The sequence below is a fragment of the Emys orbicularis genome, chromosome 1, assembly GCF_028017835.1.
Source record: "Emys orbicularis isolate rEmyOrb1 chromosome 1, rEmyOrb1.hap1, whole genome shotgun sequence".
Taxonomy (NCBI): Eukaryota; Metazoa; Chordata; order Testudines; family Emydidae; genus Emys; species Emys orbicularis.
Window position 1 is genome coordinate 98,601,431 of NC_088683.1, and position 27,975 is coordinate 98,629,405.

A 27,975-nucleotide genomic window follows, 5' to 3' on the forward strand; every position below is an offset into this window, starting at 1 on the left:
TTTGGGGTCTTGTCGTGTTACATTGGGCAGGGATAAACATTGCAACACAGCATTTAGTTCTGCATGGACGAATACAGAAAGGAAGGACCTGTAAAGGGGATGATTCCTGGCTAGTTTCAGCCATCAGAACATCATGGTTTAGCTTTTCTCTCCTTTATAAAATTAACCTGTAGTAATGGTTCAACGATGACAATGATGTTACTGAAGCCTTAGACCAGTACTGCAGGGTAATATAGTGTTTTTTTTCCCCGGGCTTCCTATCATCTCTTCCAGAAACTCGGTCATATGGGTTACATAGCTAGTGATTTCTGTGCCACAGGACATAGCATTTGCTGAGACTCCTTTGCATTCATGCCGGTATCAGTCCTTGGGGAAAAAAGAGGGACTAAATTTGCCATCCTTCCCCGCATTCTAGGATAGTCCTGCCGTTCATGGGTCCGGTTTTGCCAACTCCAAATGATAAAAAATCACAAGTCAGGCTCACCAAAAATCATGAGATTGGTTTTAAAATCATGAGATTATGTAAAAATAATAGATTTGGTGTTATTTTTATTTGCCTTCCGCTTTTTGAGTATTTAGGGCAGTGGCTCTCAATCTCTCTAGACTACTGTACTCCTGAAGTGGGGTCTGATTTGTCTTGCGCACCCCCAAGTTTCACCTCTCTTAAAAACTACTTGCTCACAAAATCAGACATAAAAATACAAAAGTGTCACAGCCACTATTACTGAAAAAGTGCTGACTTTCTCATTTGTACCATATAATTATAAAATAAATCAATTGGAATATAAATATTGTACTTACATTTCAGTGTATAGGATACAGAGCAGTATATACAAGTCACTGTATGAAATTTTAGTTTGTACTGACATCATTAGTGATTTTTATGTAGTCTGTTGTAAAACTAGGCAACTGTCTAGATGAGTTGATGTAGCGCTGGAAGACCTCTGTGCATCCCCAGGGGTACCCGTATCACTGGTTGAGAACCACTGCTTTAGCAGGCATTGGAGTCACATTTTGAAGCTTTCTCCACAGCCACGAGGGCTAGAAATTTACTTTTTCTTTCAGAATGAAGGCTGAAATCATCACATATCCACGTGACTCCAGGGGCTGGGGTGTTAAGGAAAACAGTAATTATCATGAGACTCATGACAAAATCATGAGAGTTGGCAACACTGTAAAAAGTGTCTTTTTGACTTCAGCCTGGACATCATGTTGTTGCACAGTGACTAGAGCTCTTCATCTCTTGTTATTTTCAAATCAAGACTGGATGCCTCTCTGGAAGATATACGTTAGTCAGATACCTGTTACTAGGCTCAGTACAGGGGTGACTGGGTGACATTTTATGGCTTGTGATCTACAAGAGGTCAGACTAGATGATCTAATGACCCATCTTCTGGCCTTAAAATCTATAACTTTAGGAAAGGTAATTGAAATATTTTACTTAACGCCCCCCCCCCCCCCCCGCGCCCTTTTTTTTTCAAGAGCAGGGGCTTTTGGCTCAGCAGGAGCATTTTAATTGTGGTTGACAAAATACAAAACCTGAAAGACGTTCAGTAGAAAGGTCTGTCTGTGGTAGGAAGGTTCGTTTTTCAGGTTCTGGGTGTTTTAAGACGGAAGCAGTTTCTGACACTGGACTTTTTTTTACCCAAAACTGAAACATTTTCACAGAAAAATGTAGGGAAATAAAAAACAGATTTGCAAAACGTCCCGGGGAGAATTGATTGTCCTTTCCCGCCCCCGCCCAGCTCGAAGCATGAGGCTGGCCACGAGGCTGGTCTCATGCTTCGAGCTGGGCAGGAAAGGACAATTAATTCTTTCTGGGATGTTTTGCAACGAGGGTGCAGGGCCAGGGGTGCTGTGCAGCCCCCAGAGCCATGCAGTGGCACTTGTCCAATCAGAGAAATCAGGGGTGGCCCAGAGCAGGAGGTTGGTCTCCCCCCAGCACAGAATCTAGAGCCCTCCCCCTGCCACTGAACGGGAGAGTCATGACGGCTCAGTGGAAATGGGGGAACGTTTTCAGGTCACTGTCTCTTTAAGGGGGGGTGGGTGTGAGGAAGTCCTCTGCCCCTCACAAAGATGCCTGTCACGCTACCATCAGTCTTTGCCTTTACTTCCGCCCCGCTCAAACATGGCCGCCGGCGGAACTACACTACTATAGACAGGGCGTTCAAAAACAAAAGTCATCCGGGCCCCAGCTCCTGCCCCTTCCCCCGCCCAGATCGGATGGCGCCTGTGATTGGCCAGGGGGCGGGGCGGGGCGGGAGAGTGAGGAGCGAGCGCTGTGGTTGGCGAAGAGGGGATCACGTGACGTTGCAGTCCTTTTTGGTGACGACTGTCGGGCGGGTAGCAGTGAGCGGTGGGTAAGTGACTCGGGCGATAAGCGAGTCTGGGGGCGGGGCACGGGCCTGGGCTTCCCGCTAAGGATTGTGGGGGCCCGAGGTGCAGTGGGCTGGGCGGTGGCGGCAGCAGTAGCAGCAGCAGCCCGAGCACGCGGGAGGTCCGGGCTCGAGGTCTGTCGGTTCCGCGGGCCGGGGCGCGCGCCCGCCAAACCCTGCCGGGGGCGGGGGTGCCCAGTCAGTGGTGCCGTGCAGGGAGCTGGGCTCAGCGCCGCCCCGTTCCCACTGCACCCCCCGGGCCTGCTCTCTGGCGCTGGTTCCCCCGGGCTGGCACTGCCAGGCGGGCGGCTCCCCACCCCAGCCCGTGGCACGACGCCACAGATCCCTGCTTGGATCCCTGCGCGCCCCACGTGGGGCTGCCTCCTTCCCTGCCTGGCGGAGGGGAATGAAGCGCTGACCCCGCTCTGGCCAGGGCAGGCGTGGGGCCGAGTGGCCCTGCGAAGGGGGAATTTCCAGCCTCAGCTGGAAGGATGGCGCAGGTGCAGTGCAGGGCCTCGACACGAGATCAAACTGCAGCGAGGCCAGTGGGCGTCTTTGGGGCACAGCGAAAACCCCACATGCCCTTCCTGGAAACGAATGACAGAGACTAGAGGGAAGTCAGCTGTTAGTAAAGGAACAAAAGAGCCACAGCTTCATATTTGCTTTCCTCTTTGGTGTGAGTGTGTGTGTGTTGAACTGGTTTTCTGTTCCTCTTTTTGCATATAGTTCATTTCCTATATCTTTTCTTTGGATGGGTGGGGATAAAAGATAAACAACCTGCATAAGGTGGTCTATCTTGTGCTTATGCTCTGTTTCCTTCTCTCCATTCAGCATTTTTCCTCTTTTCTAGAATTGAATACAAAAAAGAGATCTCTCGCTAGCAGAAATTCCTCTGCTCCCCCTCTATCTCTCGTTTTTCACCAACTTGGAAGTGGTTGGGGTTTGTTTGAGATTTCTTTTGGGAGTGTGGTGAAATGCTGTGTTAGATACCCTGTGTCAAATTTCCCTTGTCCTGCTATTTGTTTTGTAGATCCTGTTTTTAGGCTGTTAGGTTTCCCCAAAAAGTTATGTGCATAGGAGCTGAACTCACCTGGCTAACTTCCCCCTCTTGCTGGAAAGGGATGACCATTGTCTAATGGTTACAGCAGAGGTCTGGGGGCCCTGCCTACACTAAGGAAGTTTTTAAATATGTCCCTTCATTGCTAACACCAGTTCAGCTCCATCTGTATTAGGAACCCTAGTGTAGATGGGCTACCCCCGCTGTAAGCACTCTGTCAATTCCACCTGCTTTGGACATTCTCCAACCAAAGGCATAAAATCCTCCATCACTCCTTTCAGCTGTTCTTTCTGCCAGCCTGCGAGGTTCTGGGACCCAGTCTTCTCCCTGAGCTGGCATTTGTATTGGGGCTAAGATGTTTTTAGTCTAAATTATATACATAGTAGAAACTAGCTGGTCTTTTTTCTTGCTTTTAGGTTTGGATTTTTTCTGACCATTCAGTTCTCTCTGCTTTGGTAGATGGAGGAAGATGTCAGGGTTCAGGGATCCCTTCCCTGACAAATTACACGGTGAATAGCCACAGTCTGTATAATGCAAGAGAGATAAGGCGTCCTCTGATCCAGGATGCTTTTTGTTTGAGAAGAAGGGGCCTGTGAAACTCCAATCTTGTCCCTTTGCCAGTTATTTTAGAATTGGTTTTGCCCTGGATTGATTTAAGGTTCTCCTGGGATGTAAACAAAATTCACTTGGCTGTTGTCTCTGCTTTCCACATGCCGGTGCAACCCGTCTTGGTCCCTTGTCATCCTTTAGGGAACAGTATATTAAAGAGTTGATGAATCTGCATGTTCAGATCATAACTTGAAAATTCATGGGATTGAACTCTATCCTCCTCAGGTCCTTTAGAGCCTCACAGAACCTGATTTTTCTTGCATTTATCATTTTATGGCTATAACGTGTGTGAAGAAAGTTACAGAACTGCAGGCTTTGATGTCATCCTTATACAAATTTTCAGAAGGATGAAGTAGTCCTAAGCCAGCCTCCCAAACTGTTGTGTGGTGGTCTGATTTTTATTTAAATCAGGTAATTTCTATGCCAATATTCTTCCTAAACCCTGTGACCTTCTGGGTTTAGCTTGGCTGCACACAGTGGATGTGAAGAGAGGCCATTGTTTCATTGTCAGGGCAAAGTCTTTTAGGAAATCCTCAAGATTGAGGGTGGGTGGGTAGCTGGCCATTCCTTTCAGTTTAGAGGTGATCTAAGCAGACCAGATTCAGTTCTCAGGCTATGTCCTTGCTGAATTCCTTCTGTACCAGAAGGACTTAACACCCCTTCTGCTGGAGTCTAGCAGCGACTGCAGCATCTATTCCTCACATGCAGACCGTTAGGCTCTAGGTAGCAGCCTTCCAGCTCGACTCATACCTCTTCTAAGCGCTATATTCTTGATACCGATTTGTGATCAGATTGAATGCTGCACACAGGAGAGGAGTGTTTCAGTCTCTCTTCAGTAAGGAGCACACCTCAGTTCTCTTCAAGTGGATGTGTGAGGAAGCAGGATCTGTAAAGAAAAAAATAATGGCTTGTCTTCATCTACAGCAGTGCAGCTGCAGTGCTTTAGTGAAGACGCTCTTGCACCGATGGGAGAGCTTATCTTGGTGGCATTAATCCATCTCCCTGAGAGGCAGTAGCTATGTTGGCGGGACAAGCTCTCCCACTGATACAGCTCTGTCTACACGGGGGTTAGGTTGGTATAGTGTCGCTCAGGGCTGTGGATTTTTCGCATCCCTAAGCAAAGTCGTTAGATATAGATCTGTAATGTAGACCTGGCCTAAGTTTACTTACAGAAGAAACTTTTGTCCACGTAATGTACTGTCTTAGTAGATCCATATTGACTCTCTCTCCTCCCTACTTCAGAGATTTAAATTAAAGATTTAACAGACACTATGTGTCCGTGTCAATACATACCAATATTTCAAAGCGGCATGTGGTGGAAGAGTGGGGAGCTTGGTGGGGACCAAGGATATTTTATAATCAGGGCTGTGGGCAGAGGAGCAAGGCTATGTATAGCAGGGAGAGTAGCTGGGCCATGCATGGAGAGAATGGGGAACATGGCTATGGTGGACTGCAGCTGTGGGGGCCACCAGGCCAACTGACTCAGGACAGTGCGTGGGCATGAGGGCTCTGGAAGGGGATGTATCAAGGTCGACAGCTGTCTGTATGACTATCCGCATTCATGTAGACTTTAAAAACCTGGCAACTTCCTTAAAAAACAGTTAAGGTTGTTCAAGTGACTTCCATAAATATAACCATATAACCAAAAGCCAGCAAATGCCTAGTTAAGTCTTCAGCCATCTCATCTGACCTACAGCCATGATTTCACCTTCTCTCCTCTGCCTCACCCTCAATATGATCTATTTGCCTCTTCCAACTTCCTCTTCTGCGCAAAATATGCAACTTTTAACTCCATACACGAGCAGCTGTTACAACACATTAGCAGACAGGCTTCCTCATTTCATCACCTAAATTAAGTCTACTACAGATGTTAGACAGTAACTTCCCAAAATGATGAACGCTGTACAAACAGCTTGCACTTAAAAAAACAAATAATTCTCCCCATTAACAATCATACAACAGGACACACTTCAACATAACAGTCAACTTCAAATCTAGGCCACGCCCATGGCCATCTACTTCCACACAACACTAATTTTATACTCCAAACATCTGTTTCATACCACTTCACGTGGTCCAAGTTAAAAATGGCATGTTTAGGCTTTACTGCCATGAGTAGTTCCACTGGTAGTAAAGTTAAGGCAGTATGTTTGCAGGATTGGGGTCTTAGTATGGAGGTTGAGGGAGGCGACAGAAGTGATGTCGGTGAGGTAATGTGAATAAGGCAAAATCATGGCCGTAGTTTGCAAGGGATGGCTGAGGACTTAGCTAAGAGCTTCAACTCCTTTTATGGTTGTTTTATGTCTAAGGTACTGCATTGGGACTCAGGAGATCTGGATTTGATTCCTGGCTCTGCCACAGACTCCCTGTGTGACCTTGGGCAAGTCACTTTAACTTGTCTGCAGCTCAGTTCCCCATCTGTAAAATTGAGGTAATAGGCTTGGCCTTTCTCCCACTCCTTGTCTATGTAGATGGTAAGCTCTTTGGGACAAGGCCCATCTCATAGTACAGCACCCAACACAATGGGACCGGGACTCTGACCCTGACTGAGGCTGAAATTTCAGGGCCAGGCAGTGCCTGCTAGAAATCTGTTCAGCTGATATGTGGGGACCAACTCTTCACCCTTCACTCTGCATTGCATACCTTTCTGAGGGAGGATAGGGATGGCATATCTTGTCTCATGGAATACATGAAGAGTCAATGGACTTGTATTGAGGCAATGTGTTGGGGGTAGGGACTGGGAAGCTGGGGGTTAAGGTCACTGAATGGAAGTCTCATGGCTTTGCCAGATATGGGGGAAGGTACTGACCTAGGCTGAATTTGGACTCTGATTTCTTCCAGGGTGAGGGAAGCGGACAGTTGATTTCCCCAAAAGATGCAGTTTTTTGGCCGACTTGTAAACACCATCAACAGTGTCAGCAACCTGTTTTCAAACCCTTACCGGGTGAAGGAGGTGCACCTGTCAGAGTATGTGGCTCTCACACGCCTGAGAGAGGACGACAGGGTGATCCTGTACAAGAACAAAAACTCTCGCTCCTGGGACTGCTTGCTGGTGAACTCCCAGAGTCATCTGGTCGCCTTTCGGTGAGTGACAGACGACCCTTTCCTCTTCTAGTTATGTTTTGGAGCCAGAGTGGAGATTTTCTGAGAACAGGGAGAGTGGCAGCATGGGGAATGGAAACGTCTTTCTGGCTGAAGGTGCTGTCACTGGGGACAGGATGCCCAACCGGGTGAGGAGTCCTTAAGAGTGAATGCAAGCGGGAGGAGAAATGCCTAGCACTAGGGTGTGGACAATCAATGTGTCTCCCTGGTGCTAGGAGGGTTGGCTTTTGGCCTCTGTCGAGGGGAGCTGGGCTGCATTCTCATTCCCTTTATTCTTCTCCAGGCTCTTCCAGTTAGACAATGAGACGGAAGCCGTTGAGTGCTTTGAGCAGTATGCCAGGCGGCTGCGCCCCTTCTACGAGAGCTCACCACAACCCCTGCAGCTGGAGGTCCTCCAGCAACTGAGCGACTGTTTCCGTAACCACCCCCATTGGTCCCTGGCGCATGTGGCAGTGGAGACAGAGCTTCCGGGGAGTTTCCGACACAATCGCATCCTAAGGCAAGGGCTGAGGAGCTCTCTTGAAGGAGTATCACTAGGAGTTAGCTCAGGGCAGGAGTGCACTTCAGGCCCATGCTTTCAAGGTCAAGCACCTAAATCCATATTCCAGCCCCTAAATAAATAAAAGTAGGCTGCTTGTTGGAAGAGCTTGGCTCCTGCAACTTCCATTGATCTCACATTGGCAGATAGTGGCCTAAATGCCTAGCTTGGTCAAATGATGGGTGTGATAACGGCTTACATAAGAACAGCCACACTGGGTCAGACCAAAGGTCCATCTAGACCAGTATCCTGTCTGCCAACAGTGGCCAATGCCAGATGCCTCAGAGGGAATTAATAGAACAGGTTTATCGAGTGATCTGTCGCCCATTCCCAGCTTCTGGCAAACAGAGGCTAGGGACACCATCCCTGCCCATCCTGGCTAATAGCTATCGATGGACCTATCCTCCATGAACTTATCTAGTTCTTTTTTGAACTCTGTTATAGTCTTGGCCTTCACAACATCCTCTGGCAAAGAGTTCCACAGGTTGACTCTGCGTTGTGTGAAGAAATACTTCCTTTTGTTTGTTTTAAACCTGCTGCTCACCCATTATTGAAGGGTATAAATTTAACACTCACCATGGGAGTTGCTAGCAGGCTTTGAGCTCATTACCTTCAGCACCAACCTCCTGCATTTGAGCTGAAGGAGTAAATCTACTAGCCGGTAGCAGTAGTAAGGCTGTTATATAATCTATGTGGACCAGCCACTAGAGGGGGTTGCAGTACGCTGTGCAGGCATGTTACATAAGCAACAAGAAGGGAGAGGAATTGTCTTTCTGGATAATAAAGTGCTGGAGATCACTTTGGCCTAGATGCCCCATTCCCTTTCAGCATTGATCTGGGGAAACATTCAGTGTGGACAAGGGGAATTAAGAACTGGATAGCTCAGGGACTGAGGGGTTAATGTAGGAGCTTTCTCCTCTCGGTCATTGGGTACAATCTAGCAGAGGATGCTGCACATCAGGAGCAAGGAATGTTAGCAGTGCTATTTGGTGGTTCCAGTACTGGAATAGCAGGAGGCACTAGATGGCAGGAATGAGTGCTTTGGCAGGGATGTGAGTGGAGGAAGCTTGCACTGCACTTCCCCATGGTCTTCCATGGGCTGTCAGCCCCTTGCTTTCATAAACACCAAGTACATGAAACAATTAGTTCTAACACAGTAATTTAGGGAATCTGACGCAAACCTCTAGGAGGGTGTTGTACTGAATGTCCTCTCTCAGGGCAGGGACCCTCCTGTTTACTCTCTTGTGTTTCAGCTGTGTGAACAGCACAGAATGCGAGGATGGCTGTACCCCACTGCAGCTCGCCTGCCGGAAGGGAAACATGGAGTGTCTGTGTGAGCTGGTGGAGTGCCATGCCCGGCTGGATGTCACCGACAAAAATGGGGAGACAGTCTTTCACTATGCTGTCCGAGGGAGTAACCCTGAGATCATAAAGGTGAGGGGGAAGCAGCGGGCTTTACAGCTGGCTGCTGGGTACTCTTCCTACTGTGGGGGGGGAGGGATAGCTCAGTGGTTTGAGCATTGGCCTGCTAAACCCAGGGTTGTCAGTTCAATCCTTGAGGGGGCCACTTAGAGATCTGGGGCAAAATCAGTACTTGGTCCTGCTAGTGAAGGCAGGGGGCTGGACTTGATGACCTTTCAAGGTCCCTTCCAGTTCTAGGAGATAGGAACCCAGTGCTCTACGTCTGGAGGCGATAGAAACAAGGCTTTCCACATTTGGAGGAGAAAAAGCCAGATAGATCTGCTGCTGCAGGAGGGTGCAAATCTTTGGCTTGATCTCACCCCCCCCCCCCCCCCCCCACTTCAGGGACTTTGCTGTCTGTGTGACTGCAGAGTTCTCCAGGACTGAACTCTAAAGCCCAGAGTGCTCTGAGACAAGAGTAAAAACAGGATGAGGTGCAAAACAGGATGAGGTGCATCAAAAAAGACTATATTTATTTGCATCTACTTCTGGCCTTAGGCCAGAGTTCCCTTTCTTGCTTCCATGGCGCCTATAGCAAGGGAAGACCAAACCAAGTTTCTCATGGCCTTTCATGGTGGCTGAGGGTCAAAGGCTAGCTTGACCAATTCCCCTCATTCTTCAGAGTCATAGAATCATAGAATAGCAGGGTTGGAAGGGACCTCAGGAGGTCATCTAGTCCAACCCCCTGCTCAAAGTCTGCAGAGTCCGTCCTTAAACCTGCCTCCCCTTGATTCAGGTGACATGACTGTCGGAGCTGTGTGTGGACAGAGTCTGACCAAACCACGATTCCTCTGGGTCCTTGTTTAATTGCTATGGTATGTTGGCCAGACTGGCTTGACAATCTAGACCCTTATGGACTGAGTCAATGTGGTTCCTTCCTGCTGATCTGAAGGGTTAGTGAGTACAATGTGTTTACACAGGCTAAGATTAAGGATTTTGGTCCTGAGGTTTTGGTTGTGCCCATAACTACCCTCTGGATTTGGTCTGAGTATAGACCTGAGGGCTACAGATGTGCTTCCGTTGTTGCTCTGTGGGATGACTGCCTGCTGTCCATAGACAAGTGCTGTCTCTGCATTGTGCCCGGGCCTGTATCTTGATGGAGAAGGAGACAGGACACTGACAGGTGGCATTGGAGACCTTTTTTGCTGGCTGTTCTCTATTCTTATACCATCCAGGAAGAGCAGGGCTCAGAGTGATAGGTGGCCGAACCCTTGGATGGAGCTGTGTGTGTTTCTGGTCTGTGGTTACTTTGAGGTGGGTTTTGGGAAAAGAGGCTGATTCTTTGCGAGAAGAGGTTCTGGAGTCGAGTGGGGGCAGACTGAGTTCTCAGTGCAATTTGCAGTCCAGAAATGTTCTGCTGGGCTTGACTTTGCTGCCTCTGTCACAGAGGAGAGGGAGGAGCTTTGCCTCCTTCACAGCCCTGACCTAGGTTTGTAGAAATTCCTCAGGGCCAAGTCTGGCTGTATCTGATCGCATCTGGTCTGATCTGACCAGCACCACTTGAGTTTTCTTCCTCCTGGCTTTCTCTTTCTATGGCAGGTCATTGGTGATCTGTGTGGGGTGAGAGAAGGTGCTTCAGTGCTGATATTTCTGTGGCCATAGCCAGATAGCCTTGCAGCACTTCACCATTTCTCCTACTTCTTGGCTTTTGGATTGGGTAGTTTTCTAGATGTTGGTCTTGGACTTTGGAGGAGTCCGAGAGAGTTTGGGGACAGACCATAGGGGTTTTCTTGACTTGTGACAAGGAAGGTGGGATGAGGAGGCCTCGCCACATCTAGGGTGTTGGACCTTTAAGGTACCCTAAAAACAATCCTAATTTAACGGGGCAGCCTCTCCATGTTACTATAATAATAGCAGCTTAATGAGTTTGCCCTGAGATTTGAAACTGGATTGACCTCCCCCAGGATGCTGTTTACCCTTTGCATCAGCAAGAACAGGGAAATTAAACTGTCCAGATTCACTTTCTGCCTCTCTGGTGGGTTTGGGTTTCCTGCAGAGTGCGGGTGGGGGGGGGTGAGAAGGGGGTGTCAGTTTAACAAACAAACCAGCAACACTGTTCTGTTTGACATTTCCAAAACCAAAGTCTTGAAAACATTTCTATTTTCTTTATACTTTAAGCAGGATCTGGATTCAGGCTCTAACCTAAGCTTGAGCCAAAGGGGAGAGCACAAGGTGAAGTAATAGACTTCCCAGTTGGACAAACAAGGAGAGTTTAAATAACCACCAGGATGGACTTGTGGGGTGGTCCTAGGGTAGGGGGTGGGGACAAGCTTTGCCATTTATGATGAGTCAGATACTGTCCCCAGGAGCAGTCCTCAGAGCCTGGAGAGAGAGAGATTTTTGCTGTTCAATTTCTTTTCAGCTCCTGGGCAAAAAGCCATCTGTTGGCTTGAACCACCTGAGCAATCAGGGGCAGACGCCTCTGCACCTAGCCTGCCAGCTGGGCAAAGAGGATGTGGTTCTCGCTCTACTGAAATGCCATGCCAAGTGCAACGTCATGGGGACGCTGGGCTACCCCATTCACACTGCCGTGAAGTACTCCCAGAAGGGGTAAGTGTTCATCTGTCTTGTTGGAAACAGAGCGCTGGAAGGGCCCCACCTACAGGCTTGGAGCCCATGTGCTCCTCCCTGGGTGCCTGCTCACCCTGCTGAGAACAATGTCAGGGTATCACTGACTGGCATAGACTCGCCTGCCCTTTCCCAGTGCTTGCCTATCTTGCTGGGATAGGAGTGACAGCAGGATAGTGCTCGCTGGCTGAGACTCTGCCTAGTACCCGTTCGCCTTGCTTGGAATGGAACTCCGTGGTTGATGCCTGGCTAGCATGCCCCTTCCTAGTGCTCACTTGCCTCTCTGAGATTAGGCACTCTTAAGACACCACATGCTCAGATCCTGTGTGCCCACTACCATTGTGGGTTTGCCTGTGAGGATGGGCCAGCCCCAGAATGTCACCCGCTAGCACTAATGCTCTGTTCCCTCCCAGTGTCCATTTGCCTCGCTAGCAGGGCGTGATCCAACAGCCTGGATTCCAGGTATCTTCTCCCGGTGCCTGCTATCCTCTCTGCTAGTGTGGCCCTAGTAGCATGTTGACTCTTAGCCCCTCCTCTGTCTAAGAGCAGGGAGCACTGGATGCTTTGCTGTTCAGGGGCCTGCCCAGGTCACAGAGCATCCCCGGTGGGGTGGAGGGAGAGAGGGCTGTTAACCCACAGTTCCCCAGCGTGGGCTCTCAAGGATGTGCCGACACCTGCATGTTGTTGGCAGGCTGGGGTCTTTGTCCCCATCCATGACCGTTCCCTTTCCATGCCTCCATCTCATTTCCTCCCGAAGGTGTGTGCAGGCCCTTCTTGAAGTGGATGTCAATCAAGTTCAGTTCAAGGACCCCCGCTACGGAGCAGCTGTGCTCCACTGGGCCAAAAACGCTGAGGTAAGCAGAGCTGATGCCAGGCAGAGAGGCAAACTGACAGGCATACCAGCGCGCCACGCAGTCACACTGGACCACTTCTTCTCATTTGAAATTCTGCTCTGCTCCTCCCCCCGTTAATTCCCCCAGCTGGAAACATTCACCTTCCTGCATGTTGCTGCGTGTGTGACTCCGTTTAGAGCACAGTAACCCAGCAGGCCACCCAAAAGTCAGTCGCTGGTCACCCACGACTCAGATGCTCAGGTAGAGCAGCCTCTTTCCCCAGGCCACTTCCCACAGTACTGGTTGAGAGAATCAGTGCCATCCACTGTGAGGGGAGAGAGCTGTGGACCCTCACAGTGAAGTGGGCAGATCCTGGTACTGGGTATCCATGGTTATCGGACTGCCAGCTTTCTCTCCTTCGCTCTCTTTCTGATGGAGGACTAGTGCTGCCTCTAAAACAAGGTCACCTCTGGGGTGGAACATGGCAGCCATTCTGGGCCATCAACATTATATAGCAGTTTCTAAGGCAGGAAACAGAAGAATAACTTCTCACTGAAGGGAAATTTTAGCTAGACACGTTATAATCACCCAGAGAGGAAATTGGCCTGCCCACTAGGACTAATACCCCGAATTCTTGTGAAAAATGCCAGGGGAGCTGGCATAACGCCCCCCTGATGCCATACCAGGGCACTGATTCAGGCCTAGTTTAGAGAGGAGAGTGCCTCTTGTTGAATTGCCAGCACTTCTTTCTCCAGCATCTGGGTTCTCTTTGGATGTCTCCCAGTCAAGTAGTGAACAGGCTTGAAACTGCCTAGCTCATAAGGTGGGACAGTGGACATGAACAGGGGGATTTTGGCAAAATCTACACAGAATCTTCCCTCAAATGTGCCAAGGATTTTAGCCCAAATGGGATCACGTTTTTCATTTAGCTCTGGCTCTGCTTGGCCCCATTCCTGTGTTTCGTTTTAAGACACAAGCGAGACACTCAGAAGCATGTCATTAAAGTGAAGAGCTGTTTTGGTATCAAGTGTTAGAGAAACCTCACAAGTTCCTCCTTGTCACAATACAGATGCCCAGGGCTTTGTAGCTGACACTTAACTGTTAGGCCTTGTCTACACTAGTCTTTGTTTCTTCTCCCCATTGCTATCGTCAGCTGCTCCAGCACTCACTGCCTGGCATGTTCTACCTAAGGAAGAACAGGGTAGTTTGCCCACCCACGCTGTTGCTCTGAAGCTATCACGCTTCCTTGTTGCCTTCTCTCCCTCTCTCCCTATGGCTTTGGGACACAGATGACCCGGATGCTGATTGAGTATGGCTGTGACGTGAATTCTGTCAGCAAGACGGCAGACATGGCTTTGCACATCATGGTCAAGCGGGGGCGCTTTGACAGTGCCATGGTGCTGCTGACGCATGGGGCTCTCACTAATGCCAAGGGGCAGGATGGCAACACCCCGTTGCACCTGGCCATGAAGGTGAGTTTCTCCCAGGCTGCAGGTTCTGCACTTCCAAGGGGATTTGATGGAGACCTTTTCTTCCAGGCCAGGGCATGAAAAGAACACCATGGAGCAGGCCCCCCACCATTCTTTTTTATGAGAGAGGGGTTAGTATGCACAACTACTCTCCTCCATTTTTCTAGCTGGGTTCAATCGGTCCAGCTGTCCTGGTGCCCACACCAGGAACATCACAGGCCCTGGCCCTCAAGTGATGTGAAGGAGATGAATTCATCAGGATGCTCTTAATTAGCAGGAGCACCCAAGGATGAGAGCAACAGGGCCCAGCAAAGTAGGCGGTGGCAGGCGGATAAAGGGAGAGTTGCCTATGACAAGAGATTTCTTCCCTCTTACAGCAAGACCACCTGGAGACGATCAAGGCCCTCATTGTGTTTGGAGCAGATGTTGAGATCCCCAATGAGTTTGGAGAGACCCCAGGGCTGGTGGCCGCCAGGACTAGCAAAGGTGAGCCGCGCGCAGAAGAGGGGAAGAAGGGAGCAGGAGGTAGAAGTGGAAAGCCTGATACTGCCCCTCTCCAAGCCATGCTATCAGATGCTGCAGGGGCACGATGGGGAGAGGCAGGGCAACTGAACCACCAAGGTGCAGTCCCCCCGTCCTCGAGCACACTGAGTGTGCAGCGTCTACCCCATAAAGCAGCTGTGAAATGCAGAGTTGAGGGATCCCAACAAAGCACAAGCCCTGAAGTCTGGTTGTGGAAGGATGCACGAAGTATGATCCCTACTTCACTTCCCATCCCTCAGTTACTGTACACACAGGACTGGCTTGCTGGGGTGTATGGAATGACCCTGTGATCTGTGTATTGATTTTCTTTTTAATATGTGCGACTCCCCCACCTCACAAGGTCCTAACCGGAAGGTGCTCTTAGGCCTGCTGCAAACGGTAGGGACGGAACGCTGCCACCCACCTAGCCCCGAATCCCCCCACATGGCATCCGCAGCATCACCACCGCTGTCCACCTCCCCGGAAAGACCACCGCTCCCACGGAACAACGGCCACAGTTTAGGTAAAGCCCTCCCTGGCCCTGTCTCTCACTCTCTCCTTCTCTCTCTTCACAGTCTTCTCTGAGAGCTTCTCTCTGGATTGTCCTGCACTTTTGTGGCTCCGTCCCCTCTCCCAGCTCTCATTGCCTTTAGTAGCTGTCAGCCTGCTCCCGTTCTTCCCAGGATCAGGTCTACCCTTCTCTTATTTTCCCCAGTAAAACTCTATAGGTCTGTTTGGATTCTTGGATACATCCCTGTAGTGCACCAGCCCAAGGAGGAGTATTTTTGGGTGACTGGCCACACACTCTTGGAATAAATCTGGGACCTATGTCTGTCCCCATATGCTGTGACACCCACCTCCATCCAGCTGGAGAGGCAGAAAAGAAAGCTCAGCTGAAATTTGTCTTGAGTTTTCCATTCTTTGTTGGTGATGGGGCATCCTGGCTGTGGGGGAGAGGTGGGGAGGAATGAGACATGGGAGTGTCTGGGGCCCAGATCCTGAAGGCTGAAAGCTAGTGGAGGGAAAGGCTGAGGCCTAGGGATAGATGAATGTGGAAAATGAATTCCCTTCTCACCCCAGCAGAGGGGCTTCTCTCTAAGCCAGTGATAGGGTCTCATTGGTAGGATGGAGCAATGGGTGTGATAGAAGGACAAAAAAGGAGGAATTACTTACCTGTAATTCTGTTGCTCTGAAGAAATGGCCACCCTGGATTCTCACTCCAAGCTTAGCACCATTCCTGTATGGTGTCTCTAGAGAAAATGGATTCATCTCACCCCAGCAGGTGTCTGTACCTCCAGGAGTAGTACAAGGAGGGAAATCCAGGGCTGAATTCCTCTCTTCTCTCAGGAGTGGTGGAGGTCTGGGTGTGTCCTTCCAGGATTAGTCTTCTGATATATTGACAGAACAGGGCTGTTTTTATCAGGGACCTGAGTGTGTGCTGAGAAACCTCATCCAGTGCTGAGATTCCTCCAGAGATTCACTGCTTCCTCCTACCCGCTGGCAATAATGTATTTTTTCTCCTCCCCTGTTTTCCGTTTGGTTTCACAGGCTGGCACCTCATCTGGGCCATATTGCCCCCCCGTCCCCTCCCAGGTTGTGGCCTGGGATACAGCTGCAGATGGGTAATGGGGAGGCTCCCAGACCTCCATGTCTGGTTATCTCCCAGGATTAAATCTAGGTTTCTTTCTCATTTCCTGCGGCTGCTGGGACCTGTCTCCTCTCTGTCTTACTCTGGTGGTCCATCTGCTCCTCTGCATCTTTATTTGAAAGCTCTCTGGCTGCCTGCTCTCCGGGATTTGAGTTCTGATCCTATTTGGCATGGAGTCTAAGGAAGGGGTGAATTGGTGGCACTGCATGCAGTGACTTGTCTGCTCAAGGGAGGAGGGACAAAGAACTTGTTTGATAGGGGTGGGAACTTGAAGTTCTTAGTGTTGATATAACACGGTGCAAGGCCTTTGTTGGAGGGGTGGAATGTGTCCGTGTCAGTAACCAGCTACCGGGGGACAGGACAGAGAAGGCGGAGCGATGAGTAAGGACTTGGCTTGTTGCAATAGAGAACCCACTAACCGTATAACTTTGCTAAATAGTGACTTGAGGCGATGTGACAAGTATCTGTCCCTCAGGAGTGCTAGAAGGGCCTAAATAGCAGGGAAATGTCGCTTGGATAAAACAGCAAAACTTTGGCTGGCTGTTATGAAGTATTTCCTGATGTTGAGGTCTGTGTAAGTGAGAGAGAATCTCTCAAGGGAAGTGGTGGAAGCCTCATTGTTTGGGATGTTGAAGCACTGGAGATTGTACTGCAGGGAGCAGGTCTGCGCTGGCAGGGAAGGGACAGACACGAAAGATCTTTTCCGCCACCGAGCTCTTTGAGATCAGGGACAGAAGGGTGGGAAAGGGAACTAGAGGGATAGGGTAGAAGATTAGAGGGCAGTGGGGGAGCTCTAGGGATGCAGGAGACCCCAGAGGAAATATTCGCACCCCAGGTGAAGCGAAGGCCCTGTTCATGCATATTCCTCTCCTCCCTCTACGACACTAAATGTGTGTCTCTCTCTCCCACTGTCTGTCTGTGCCTCTCTAGGTTATGAGAGCATCATCCATATTTCCACCGCACTTGGCCACTTGCTGAAGACGCCGGATGTCGTGGACTCTGCCAGCGATGCAAAGAGAACGTAAGCGAGGAGCGGAGCTCATGAGACAACTGCATGGCTCGAATACGGGGACAGGGGGGAGTGACTTTCTCCTCCCACCGTGATGCGAGGCGCCCTCATTTCTGGAACAAGCCAGAGTTCCATGCGGGGGCGCATGTGTGTGTGAGGTTCTCTGCTCTCATTATCATTGACTAAAGTCCCATGCGCGGCACGCCCATGTGTGACCCCTCTCCCCCTGCTAGTGCCCAGAGTCACGCGTTGGTCTACACCCCTAATGGAACCCAACCTGGGTGATTAAAATCGGCCCCTCTGCCCCCACCATCACCCATTTAATGCTGTTGAGCAGCTAATGCAGGCTTTAGCCCAGCCCGACACACTGACTTGATGGCTGCAAAGCTCTGCGTCAATTGCTGCACCGGTTTGGCAGCATCATGATGCATGTGATGCATCCATCTTGTGTGGGGTAGGGAGGGGATGCACAAAGATGGCATGACGTGCAGGGGGAGTGTTGGTGGGGAAGGTGTGTGATTGGAGAGCAAGTAGCAGGGTCCTGGGCGGAGGAGGGAAATAAGGAAACTGTCCTCAGCAAATCAAAGGGGTGGCCAGTCCTGCTTATGCTTTGTTGCTTCGAAAGGAATATTGTATTAAAACAAGCTGTACTGGTGAGAAGGAATCTGAATGGCTGGCGACAGTCACAGCTGTGGTGGGGCCTGGTGGAAGGGCAATGGAAGGCTTGGGAGCTATACCCATTTGTTTCAAAATCTGTACTTAAACACACCCGGCAGGAAGGACTTCATCAATGAATCCCCGTCTTCAAGGGAAATAGCTCCCACCAAGAGGATGGGTTATACCAGAGCCCTGCCCAACTTGGGAGCCATAACTCAGGGCATCGGGAGAAGTTACACTGCATGCCCAGGCCAGAGCCCTGCCCAACTTGGGAGCCATAACTCAGGGCATCGGGAGAAGTTACACTGCATGCCCAGGCCTCTCAGGCCAGAGGAGAGGAGCAGGTCCCTGTCATTCTTGAGGGGCTGAAGGCCTTTTCCTCCTCCTGGTTCTTATGAGATGTGCGTAGATCTGATATCACCAAGGCTCGAGGACTCTGGCATTGAGCTGGCCCTAAATTCTGTAGCAAGGCCCCTGGTTTCCATGGCACTCTGGGGCAGCAGATTGGGAATTGTGTGGTAGCTTCTGGTAAGAGTGTGAGGGGGGAGGGATTGTTGAATTAAATAGGAATGGGATTAAGATGCTGGGCCCCCAGTGTAATTCATTTGAATATTAAATTCCCTCTATTTTACAATGCATCTAAATGTAAAAGGCCAGGTCCTCAGCTGGTGTAAATCAGCGTAGGTCCATTGAAGGGGATGACATCCTGTGTCCTACAAGAATGCACTGTTGCCCCTAACAACACATAACTGCTGATCATTGAAGTGGGTGGGGTGACACCAGTTTACACCATCTGGAGGTCCTTTCGCTACCAAGGTGTTGCTGTCTTTTGTTTGTCATGGCAACATGTAACTGCATTGTGGGGGATGTTTCAGGGGAAACGTAGGGGTTTTGATGGCTGGGATAGATGGAGATTTTAGTGCCTGAGAGATGTTTGAATTTGTGGGAAAGGCACATTAGCTGGGTGTTTCTGCTAAAATGATCAGCCGTGAAATCGTTCACAATGTTGACAGAGCAGTGATGTGTTCTTTTGGGATATAAGACCGTGCTACATCTGGAGACAGGAAGGCGGCTCTCCACAGTGTAGTTTCTTTTGTCTGTGTGAGGCTGCTGATCTCAGATCCAATATCCCACACCTTGTGGAAAGACCTTGTTTAGCCTGGGCAACTCCCCCTGATTTCCCAGTGGACGGTATCTGAAAAGAGAGTGTTCAGGAAACTGGCGATAGGTGAGGTCTGGGAGCTGCTTATAGTGATGGATGGCTGCTTTGGAACCTGAAAGGGAAAAGAGGATGTTTGAGGATGGTTTGGCAACTGAGAAATCAGTTGGGTGCTTTTGGGGTTGCAGGAGGGTTTAGCAATTGGGAGGAGAGCTGGGACACTTGAGGGGCTGCAGGGAGGTACTGGGAGAGAGGTTGGGGCATTGGAGTGGGGGTTCAGGGTGCTTGAGAGGAGGCCAGTTTATAGAGGAACGTCAATCCTGTCTGCTGCGCTGAGCATACGTATGTTCTAATGCATAACCTAGCCCCCATCTTCCTGTTCTCCTGGTCCCTCTCTAGGTACGATCGCCTCCTGTGTCTGGATGGAGGGGGCATCCGGGGCCTGGTGCTCATCCAGCTTCTCATTGCTATTGAGAAGGCTGCTGGCCGGCCAATCAGTGAGCTCTTTGACTGGATCGCAGGGACCAGCACAGGAGGGATCCTGGCACTGGCCCTTGTACATGGTAAGGGACGACTGGGGTGGCAGCACCGACCCACAGGCACTGCCATTGCTAAGCCTGGGTCAGAATGGTTCCTCGGTGTGTGGAGAGCAGGGCGGGCAGGAAAGGTGGGGGCTGCAGCTCTGTGAGCCCGTCACTCTGGGAGGTTGCTACCAGCTGAAAGGGAAATGGGATTTATTAACAAACAAACGCCAGAACTCTGATCGGTGTTTGCTCCTCCTGGGAAATGGTCTGACCTGCTGTTTGGAATTTGGGAAGTCACACAGCAAACAGGCAGTGTTTTTGGCAACCAGGTGTTCCTGGTCTTCTTCCCACCAAGGGTCTATGACCAGATTCATTAGCTCTTTGTTATTGTTTGGAGAATCCTGAGGAGTCAACTCTGAACTTGCCCTCCTCCCTCAGAGGCTTTCCGATAGCCTACTGCAGAGGATTAGGCACATGGCTCCCACTCCAGGTAGACACTGCAGAGGCTGTGTGTGATGCCGCCAGATCCCCCCTGACCCTGGGGAATTCGAGCTCTGATCCCCTGGGTCTGGCTGGTTCTGCTTTTCCGTCTGCCTCCCACTGCTGGTTACAGCTAATGCCGTTCTGTGTCTCAGGGAAGCCGGTGGACTACATGCGCTGCCTGTACTTCCGCATGAAGAATGAGGTGTTCCGAGGGTCACGGCCATACGAGTCGGAGCCCCTGAATGAGTTCCTGAAGAGGGAATTTGGAGAGCACACCAAAATGACAGACGTCCAGAAACCCAAGTGGGTCACAGCTGGGGCTGCACTTGCTGAGATTGTTCACTCCCCTCCTTTTGGCAGGCTCCGTGGTGAGGCGTTCAGCCAGGCCATGGACCAGATCAGGAAGCGGAGGTTGATTCAGAGGCTGATGATGCCTAACCAAATTTGTTTCAACACTAATCTTTGTTTCTCATTTCATTTCCCACAGGGTCATAGTAACAGGGACCCTGTGTGACCGGCAACCTGCTGAGCTCCACCTCTTCCGGAATTACAAGGCGCCAGCGACGAAAAACAAGCCTGATGTCAAGACAACAGACCCCTTCAGACCACTGACCAAACCAGAAGGTAAATGCTTCCACGCACCAGAGTCCACTGGTCCAAGTGACTGGCAGAGAAGAGGACCTTATCAGAGAGAGAGAGATTCTTGCCCCATCTCCCCTCTCTCTGTGAAGAATGGTACATCCCAATAGTGGATTACCCATCATAAGAGCAGAATGGTATGTCCCGGCAGTGGGTTATTCTCTACTTTAACAATCCTTAGAGCTTGGTCCTAGTGGAAGTTTCTTAGTGTCCCCTCTCACCTGTCCTGCCTTGACTGTTCCTGCTTTCCTGCAGCAATAAGCTGTAGCATGCTGGCCTAGCCACCTGGGGATATGTTCTGCCACTCTGCAAATTCAGCAGCCACTCTCCCTGGCTCTGCGGGAGAAGAGTGGTGCAGAAGGGCCACCGGATTTTTGGAAAGGGGTCAGGAGGACGCACCTTCCTGCATCTATGTACGGAGGCGATGCGTGGGGGTGGGGGCAGGTGGGGTCATGTGCCCCCCCAGATTTCTGCCTTCCATTTAGCAACATCCAGAGGGGCTGCTGCAGACTCTGCCCCACAGGGCAGTGGGGGTGGGCAAGGCCTAGGTTGCCTCTCACAGGGACACCCAGCAGGGAGGAGGCAAAGACTCCCCCTGGTGGCGACACTCACCATATGTCTGTGCAGCGCAGGGAGGGAGGAAGCAGCAGGGTGTGTGGCTGTGGGCTGAGCCCCTCCTTCCTCTCTGCCCCCCCACTACATGGGGCTGTTTCTCCTTCCTTGCCGCTGGCGTCCCAGCGCTTCCCCATGTCTGCTTTGCAGACTGCCCTGTGACGAACGCTCCAGGCCTGTTCCCAGGGCAGAGGCCACTCTCCCGCTCCTATAGCAGGGCTCTGCCCAGGGGAAACTGCTCCCCTCGCACAGCAGTGAGGCTTGCCCTGCCGTCCATTTAGAAACAGCTTGTAGATCCAGAGGTGATGCGTGGGCTGGTCACGTGCCTCCTCCCGCCAGAACCTTTAAATTGTGGCCCCCCCGCCTCCCAGTTATGTGTTGCCTCTGTCTATGGGGATGGGTTCCAAAGGGATATCTCCATCCCTCCTGGGTTAGCGAATGGATCTATTACATACAATGGGCAAATTCATCCCCAACGTAACCCTGCTGGCTTCAATGGAGTCCCAGCAGGGATGAATTTGGCCCAGTATCTTTAAAGGAGGCTTGAATGGTGGTGGTGGGGGAGATGGGTGGGAGGATATTGCAGGGCCGTCATTTACACAAGCAATGATTCTCCAGTGAATCCAGGCAAAGCCCTCAGTGTTATGAAGAAAGAGGGCAGAGCTAACTGGCGGAGGGGGCCTCTGGAATTACAGATCTTTTCCCCTCCTCCCAAAATCTACTCTGTCTTGCCTCACCATTCAGCAGTGTGTCTGTCTGTCCGTGGTGACACAAGAAGTCAGTCAGTCCTATGCGCTGTCTCATGTTTTCACAGACCAGCTTGTGTGGCGGGCTGCCCGCTGCAGTGGTGCCGCCCCAACGTACTTCCGACCAATCGGGCGTTTTTTGGATGGCGGGCTGCTGGCCAATAACCCCACCCTGGATGCCATGACCGAGATCCATGAGTACAACAAGTCCCTAAGCCAGAAGGTGAGGGTAAATCCTAGGGCTTTAATTACTACCTGGAGGATTTCTCCGACATGACGTTACAATGGGGTTTGGTTTGTAAATGACTCCTCCCTGGGAAGGGGGCTGTAACTGGTGGCTCTCTGAGACCAGAGCCCTGTATTTAGCCACCGACCAGGTAGTGCATCCTAAACAACGGCACTGCAAGCTCCCCGGATCTCCCCAGCACAGTGCTCCAACCTGGCTGTTGGAGGAGGATCAGCTCATTCTGTCTGTGGCTCTTTCAGTTCTTAGCCTCTCTGAGGAAGCAACAGATAGGGCCAGTTCATGCTAATGTGGCGATGGCTTTTTGTGTGATGCTGACGGCTGTGCTCTAGGCACAAAGCCAAGATTCCCCCCCAGTTATTTCCACATGGGACGTTCAACAGAGGTTGATGACTGTCAGTCACTTCTGACATGGGGCTGGATTGGCAGTGAAGACTTAGAGGGGGGAATGGAGAGGGTTCTGGTTCAGGATGGGCGAGGCATGTGTCTAAGTTATTGTGCAGGAGGGGTGGGGAATGTGGGGTGATCTTATGTAATCCTCAATCTCTTGATCCATACAGGTCCCCAGTATTATCAGCTCAAGGATCTGGGCAATGAAATGGGGACAGCAACTTATGAATATCCCCCCCCATTCTGTTTGTGTATTTTTGGGGGGTAATACTGTGGATTCATGCTGACAAAAATTGGTTTCTCCATCCTCCAAAGGGGCAGAGCCAGCAGGTGCGGAAATTGGGAGTGGTGGTCTCCCTTGGGACGGGGAGGCCTCCGCAGGTCCCGGTGAGCTCCGTGGATGTCTTCCGCCCCTCCAACCCTTGGGAGCTGGCCAAGACAGTCTTTGGGGCCAAAGAGCTGGGCAAGATGGTGGTGGATTGTGTGAGTAATGGGGGGTGGGGTGGATGGGATGAAGCTGTGGAGTGGCGCGGGGGGGACACCTGAGGTGGTTTCTGATGCTAAATCGTACTATTTTTAAAAAGAAAAGATGCTCAGTTGGGGCATACCAGGCTGTTACCCTTTAAATTCCAGCGAGGATGTGGGGATCACCTGTGACATCTATTCAGAGAGCTCCATGAACCACTCCCCAACCTACAGAGCTCAATAACAAGAGTCTTACTCCCTAGCAAGGTGTCTACAATCACTTCCTATCCCAGCTGCCGTCATTCCTCCTCTTAGAGCCTCCTTAAATCCCTCGTTCTCTAAACTTTGGAGAGTCCAAATTGCTGCAGCAAAAACCTCTCTCATGCTTTAGAAAGTGGGTTGAATAGTGACATGGGAATTGTTACACCGTGCCCGTGATACCCAGAACTGTGAGCCACTGTGTTACCCCTCTGCCTTAGCAAGAGCGAGAGCTTTGCTGCTGCTCAGCCCTGTGTGCGTCAGCTCCCTGACACACCAGCCTGACTGCCTGACCAGCAAACTCGTCTAAACTCGATCAGTCAAAGCCTTGCCTTGCAGGTAACAATCAGTGAACCCGAGTCCCCCAGAGCCATCTCCCTGCAGTGTCCGGCCCCTCTCACTGGACAATCTCAGACATTACTAAATTCGCTCCTTCCATGGGGACAGAGCACACATCAGCCTGTTAGATTAGCTGAAGACTCACACTTCTCTTTAATCCACACTGCGCTGAGATGGTTTTTTTAATAGAACAAGAAGAGATTTATTAACAAAGAACAGATACAAAGCAAAAGAAAGAGATGGGTGGTTCCAAACAAAAAAACCCCACGCAAGTTGCAATCTTTGCCTGCGCCATTTTCTTTCTCACATCAAGTTACCAGCATCCCCAGCCCTCCACACTATGGGACCCAACTTTTACAGCCTCGAAGGGTGCTGTACCTTAGATCCCCTCAGAGATGGATCACTAAAAAGGTCTCTGCTCCCCTTATATTACGCAAAGTCTATTGTCTCTGCCTTGAGAGCCAGGAAGGCTTCCTGGGGTTTCTGTCCCCCACCGTGATTGTTAAATGATCTTCTCCTCACTTGTTTAGCTTGATGGCTTTGTTTACCTTATATGTAAAGATACTTGCATTGTCCTCTGCCTGTAACCGAGCTTGTCACGTGGGTTCCGGTGTCTAAGGCAGGCTGAGTTTATACACTGCCGCCCAAACACATTTCAAGATAATATTTCCAGCACGTGTCTATAACTCTTTTACACCCCGTACATACATCATGTGGTGACTTTCGGGACCTGCTTGTCACCAGTTTACATATGATACCTTCCATGACACCTTTTACATACATATTATGACAGTGTGCTGGGGCAATGAGTATGTCAGGCCTTATGGGAGTTACAGTATGGGTGGTCCTCTGTCAGTTGGCATTGAGGGGGTCACAGGAAAGCCGGAATGTTAGGGGTGAGATGGTCTGAGGTGGCCCAGCCTAAAGAATTCTTCTTCCTATTTGGCACTTGTATCCTTCAAATACATGTAGATTTGCAAAGGGATTAGGTGGATTATCTCTGGGAGCGAATGAGAAGGCAGGGTAACCAGCAGGGGGCAGAGTGGTGTAAGTATCAAACAGTCTGTCAGTTAATCCTGAGGAGCGTTTGTGTGTGGGTTATGGAGCTGTGTTAATAACACCATAGCTGAGAGTATAAAACACTCCTTTATAAACCTGATTTTTTGACACCAGCCAGCATAACCTTGTCAAACAAGCTGCTTTCTGCCAGAAATTTTATATGTACTGTCTCTTGGCAGAGGTGATCTTGTGTGTAGAAAGTTTGTGGTTGACCAGGTTAGCCTCTCCAAGTGATGGGACACAGAGGACCTAATTTTCAAATTAGGCTCCACAATTTTGTGCATGCAAAAATGGGTACAATATACTTATGGGTGCAAAATTCCAGGTGCAGAATTGGAGGCCTGGTTTAAAAACAAAGCCCTGAAAAACGGGGTATTTTGCTTTTAGAAAAATCTTCTGTATTGCCATCATGATCATTCATCAACATAAACAAATTAAGGAAATTCCTAAATAACAACAATTATAGTAGAGAGAAGATTGGATATGTGTCTGACTCACTCACTCACTCACTCACACTCTCTCTCTCTCTCTCTCTCTCTCTCTCTTTAAACAAAAGGAGCTTGGAATATTTTTGTTCACAAAAGCTGAATGCTTGAAAGGAAAATTTGGAGTTAAGGTTCCCCAAATAACCTTAACTTTGACCCCTCCTTGGCTCTTCTCAGCCTTATACCCACAGACCAGAAAACCTCTGTGGAGTTTGTATTTGCCATGAGCTCTGCATTTCAGGTCTCATTTGAAAGCTGCCCCAGCATAACTCATAGGGCTTGTAGTGAATGCAACCCCTGCTGGCATTGTGTTCCTGGAGCAGAAGCCAGGATATAAACAGAATCCGAGAGATTTCACGGCTCAGAACCCAGAGCCCCAAACTAGAATCACCGCCAAAGCCCCTTTTTCCACTTTTGTCTGCACACAAAACTGTGGAGGCCTGGGACACCGAAAGGATTAGAAGAGAGAGCTCAGCCCCATGGGGAGCTGCAGCAGGGCCTGTAGAAAAGCTCCCCTACATCATTTGGTGGGTAAGTTTCCAAAATGTCGTTTTCTCTCCCTCGGAGGCCTGTACAGTGGGACTCGGTGCCAAGGGAGCCTGACTTTACAAGCAGAGGGATACAAGCGTTTAGGTTGATTTCAGTGACCTAAGAGTGGGCATGTTTCCCCCTGCAGTGCACTGATGCGGATGGCCCGGCCGTGGACCGTGCCAGGGCGTGGTGTGAGATGACAGACACGCGCTATTTCCGGTATGAGCTTTTCTTGGCTGGTGCCCTTCCCCTCTCTCGGTGCTGGGCCATCTGTTTGGTTGTCTCTTCACATTGTTTTCCCCCTCTCTCAAGACCTGAGTGTGGCATGTGTCCCCATCCCCAGGCATCATGTGGTGCTGCATTTGATGCTTGTGTCCCCATCCCTGCCTGTCCCTTGTGTTGTTGCCCCCCTATCTTCCCCAGTCCCACCTGGTGACATCTCGATATCCGCAGGTTCAGCCCACCGCTGCACTCTGACGTGATGCTGGATGAGGTGAATGATGCGATCCTAGTGAACGCACTCTGGGATACTCAGCTCTACATCTGCCAAAAGCAGGAGCAGTTCAAGCAGCTGGTGCAGGAGCTCCTCACCCGATGACTCTCTGGAAGACTCGAAGGCACCAGTGCCCAATCCCGACAGTAGTGACTTAGGAAGTGGGCAAGGAGCAACAGCCTTTGTAGAAGGGCTGGACTAGGGATTGTCCTTGCCATCAGACTGAGACGTTGGTGAGAAGAATTCAGGGATCAGAGATATTAAATATGAAGCAGTACCCCCCCCCCCCGTATCCCCTCCACACACGTGGTGGCAGCTGGGAATTTACAACTGGTATGGAGGCCTGAGTCCCCTGTCCTCGGAGTGCAGTCTCTGGTACTCCCCCAGGTATGGGCGTGTTCCCTAAATCACCCTGCCCTGAATCTATCTGACAGAGCAAGGGCAGACCTCACACTGCTTCCCACCTCCTGAGCAGACCTGTTCCCAAGGTTACCTTACAGAAGATCTCCCTTCCCCTAGAATATCTGTGGTGCTGGCCCTTCCCACCCTGGATAGCACATTGAAAGTGATGCAAAGGCAAACTTTTGAGAACTAGTTTATCCACTCTTGCAAGTGTGTGTGTTGTGAAGGGAACTGGAGTCGATACCCCATGTGGTCTGGGCGGAGAAGGGGCCAGGAAGAGGGTAAAGTCCCTGCAGTAGTTTTGGATCCAAAGTATTGTGATTGTTCTTTTGTGATCCGTTATCAGCCTTGGGGTGAGGGATGAGGGAAGATCTTCCCTTGATCTGTTATAGCCTGTGACTGCTCCCCTTTCCCTTTCTATTGCTTCAGTGCCCTTTTTTCCCCACTCAGTGGCTCCTCCCATCTCTCCTTCCAGTGTCCCTCCCAGTTCCCAACAGCTTGTGGTCACTAGGGTGGTGTGAGCAGACCTGAGGGGAAGGGGATGAGGCTTCCGGGTTTCAGATGAATGTTTCCTGCTGCCTGGCCTGTGCTGATAGCTCACTCATGGGCTGAGAAGTGGAAACCCCTCCCCTCCCTTCCCTTCCAGGGGTCACGTGATGAGGAGCAAAATTCTTGCTTCAGCCATGGAACAAAGATTAAACCAAATTTATTGGGGGCCATTTATTGGCTGATAACACAGAATAAAAAGATAACTATGATTTAAATGCTGTATTCTCTGATCATTTCCCACTGAGGAATCTGACCCTTGGGATTAGATGGATTTCCACTATTCCATTCTCCCCCTCCCCAGCTCTTCCTCCTGTGTTGGGAATTCCAATGCGCTCTTAAAAGGCACTCATTGGTTCTGCGTTTTGTTTAGTTTTTGATAGAGGTGAATTTATTTGCCTGTAGGAACTGTTTGGAGTTCACGGTTCGTCGGGTCATTTCCCACGTTCTTACGCTCTGTTTTTTAAATCTCACATTTTTTGCCTCGCAAAACAAACTAACCAGTTGTGGTGGTGTTGCAAAGAGAGGGTTCGATGTGAGACTTACAAGGTGTGAAATAAAGGGAGGTTTGAGTCCATTTGATCCTCATAAGCTTTGTATTTCCATAGTGTCTTCTATCCTGCAAGATCCCAAAGGGCTTTGGGTCTGATTCTAATCCCACTTACACCAGTGTAATTCCACTGATTGCAGCGAAGTCACTCTTCATTTACACCAATGTGTATATGAGCAGAATCCTGCCCTCTATCTGTATG

The 27,975-nt window shown here is 50.2% G+C and overlaps 1 protein-coding gene across 1 annotated transcript; it reads left to right on the plus strand.

Moving 5' to 3' along the window:
• The first annotated feature begins 2,223 nt into the window (after window positions 1-2,223).
• PLA2G6 (phospholipase A2 group VI) lies at window positions 2,224-26,517 on the plus strand. The gene is made up of 17 exons (XM_065416255.1): window positions 2,224-2,360; window positions 6,955-7,125; window positions 7,427-7,642; window positions 8,935-9,115; window positions 11,505-11,692; window positions 12,468-12,564; window positions 13,833-14,015; window positions 14,390-14,498; window positions 14,896-15,057; window positions 17,113-17,203; window positions 19,407-19,570; window positions 20,167-20,317; window positions 20,502-20,638; window positions 22,080-22,234; window positions 22,961-23,128; window positions 25,928-26,001; window positions 26,236-26,517. The coding sequence occupies exons 1-17, from the start codon at window positions 2,224-2,226 to the stop codon at window positions 26,378-26,380; spliced, it is 2,529 nt and encodes an 842-aa protein (XP_065272327.1). The 3' UTR covers window positions 26,381-26,517.
• The last annotated feature ends 1,458 nt before the right edge of the window (window positions 26,518-27,975 follow it).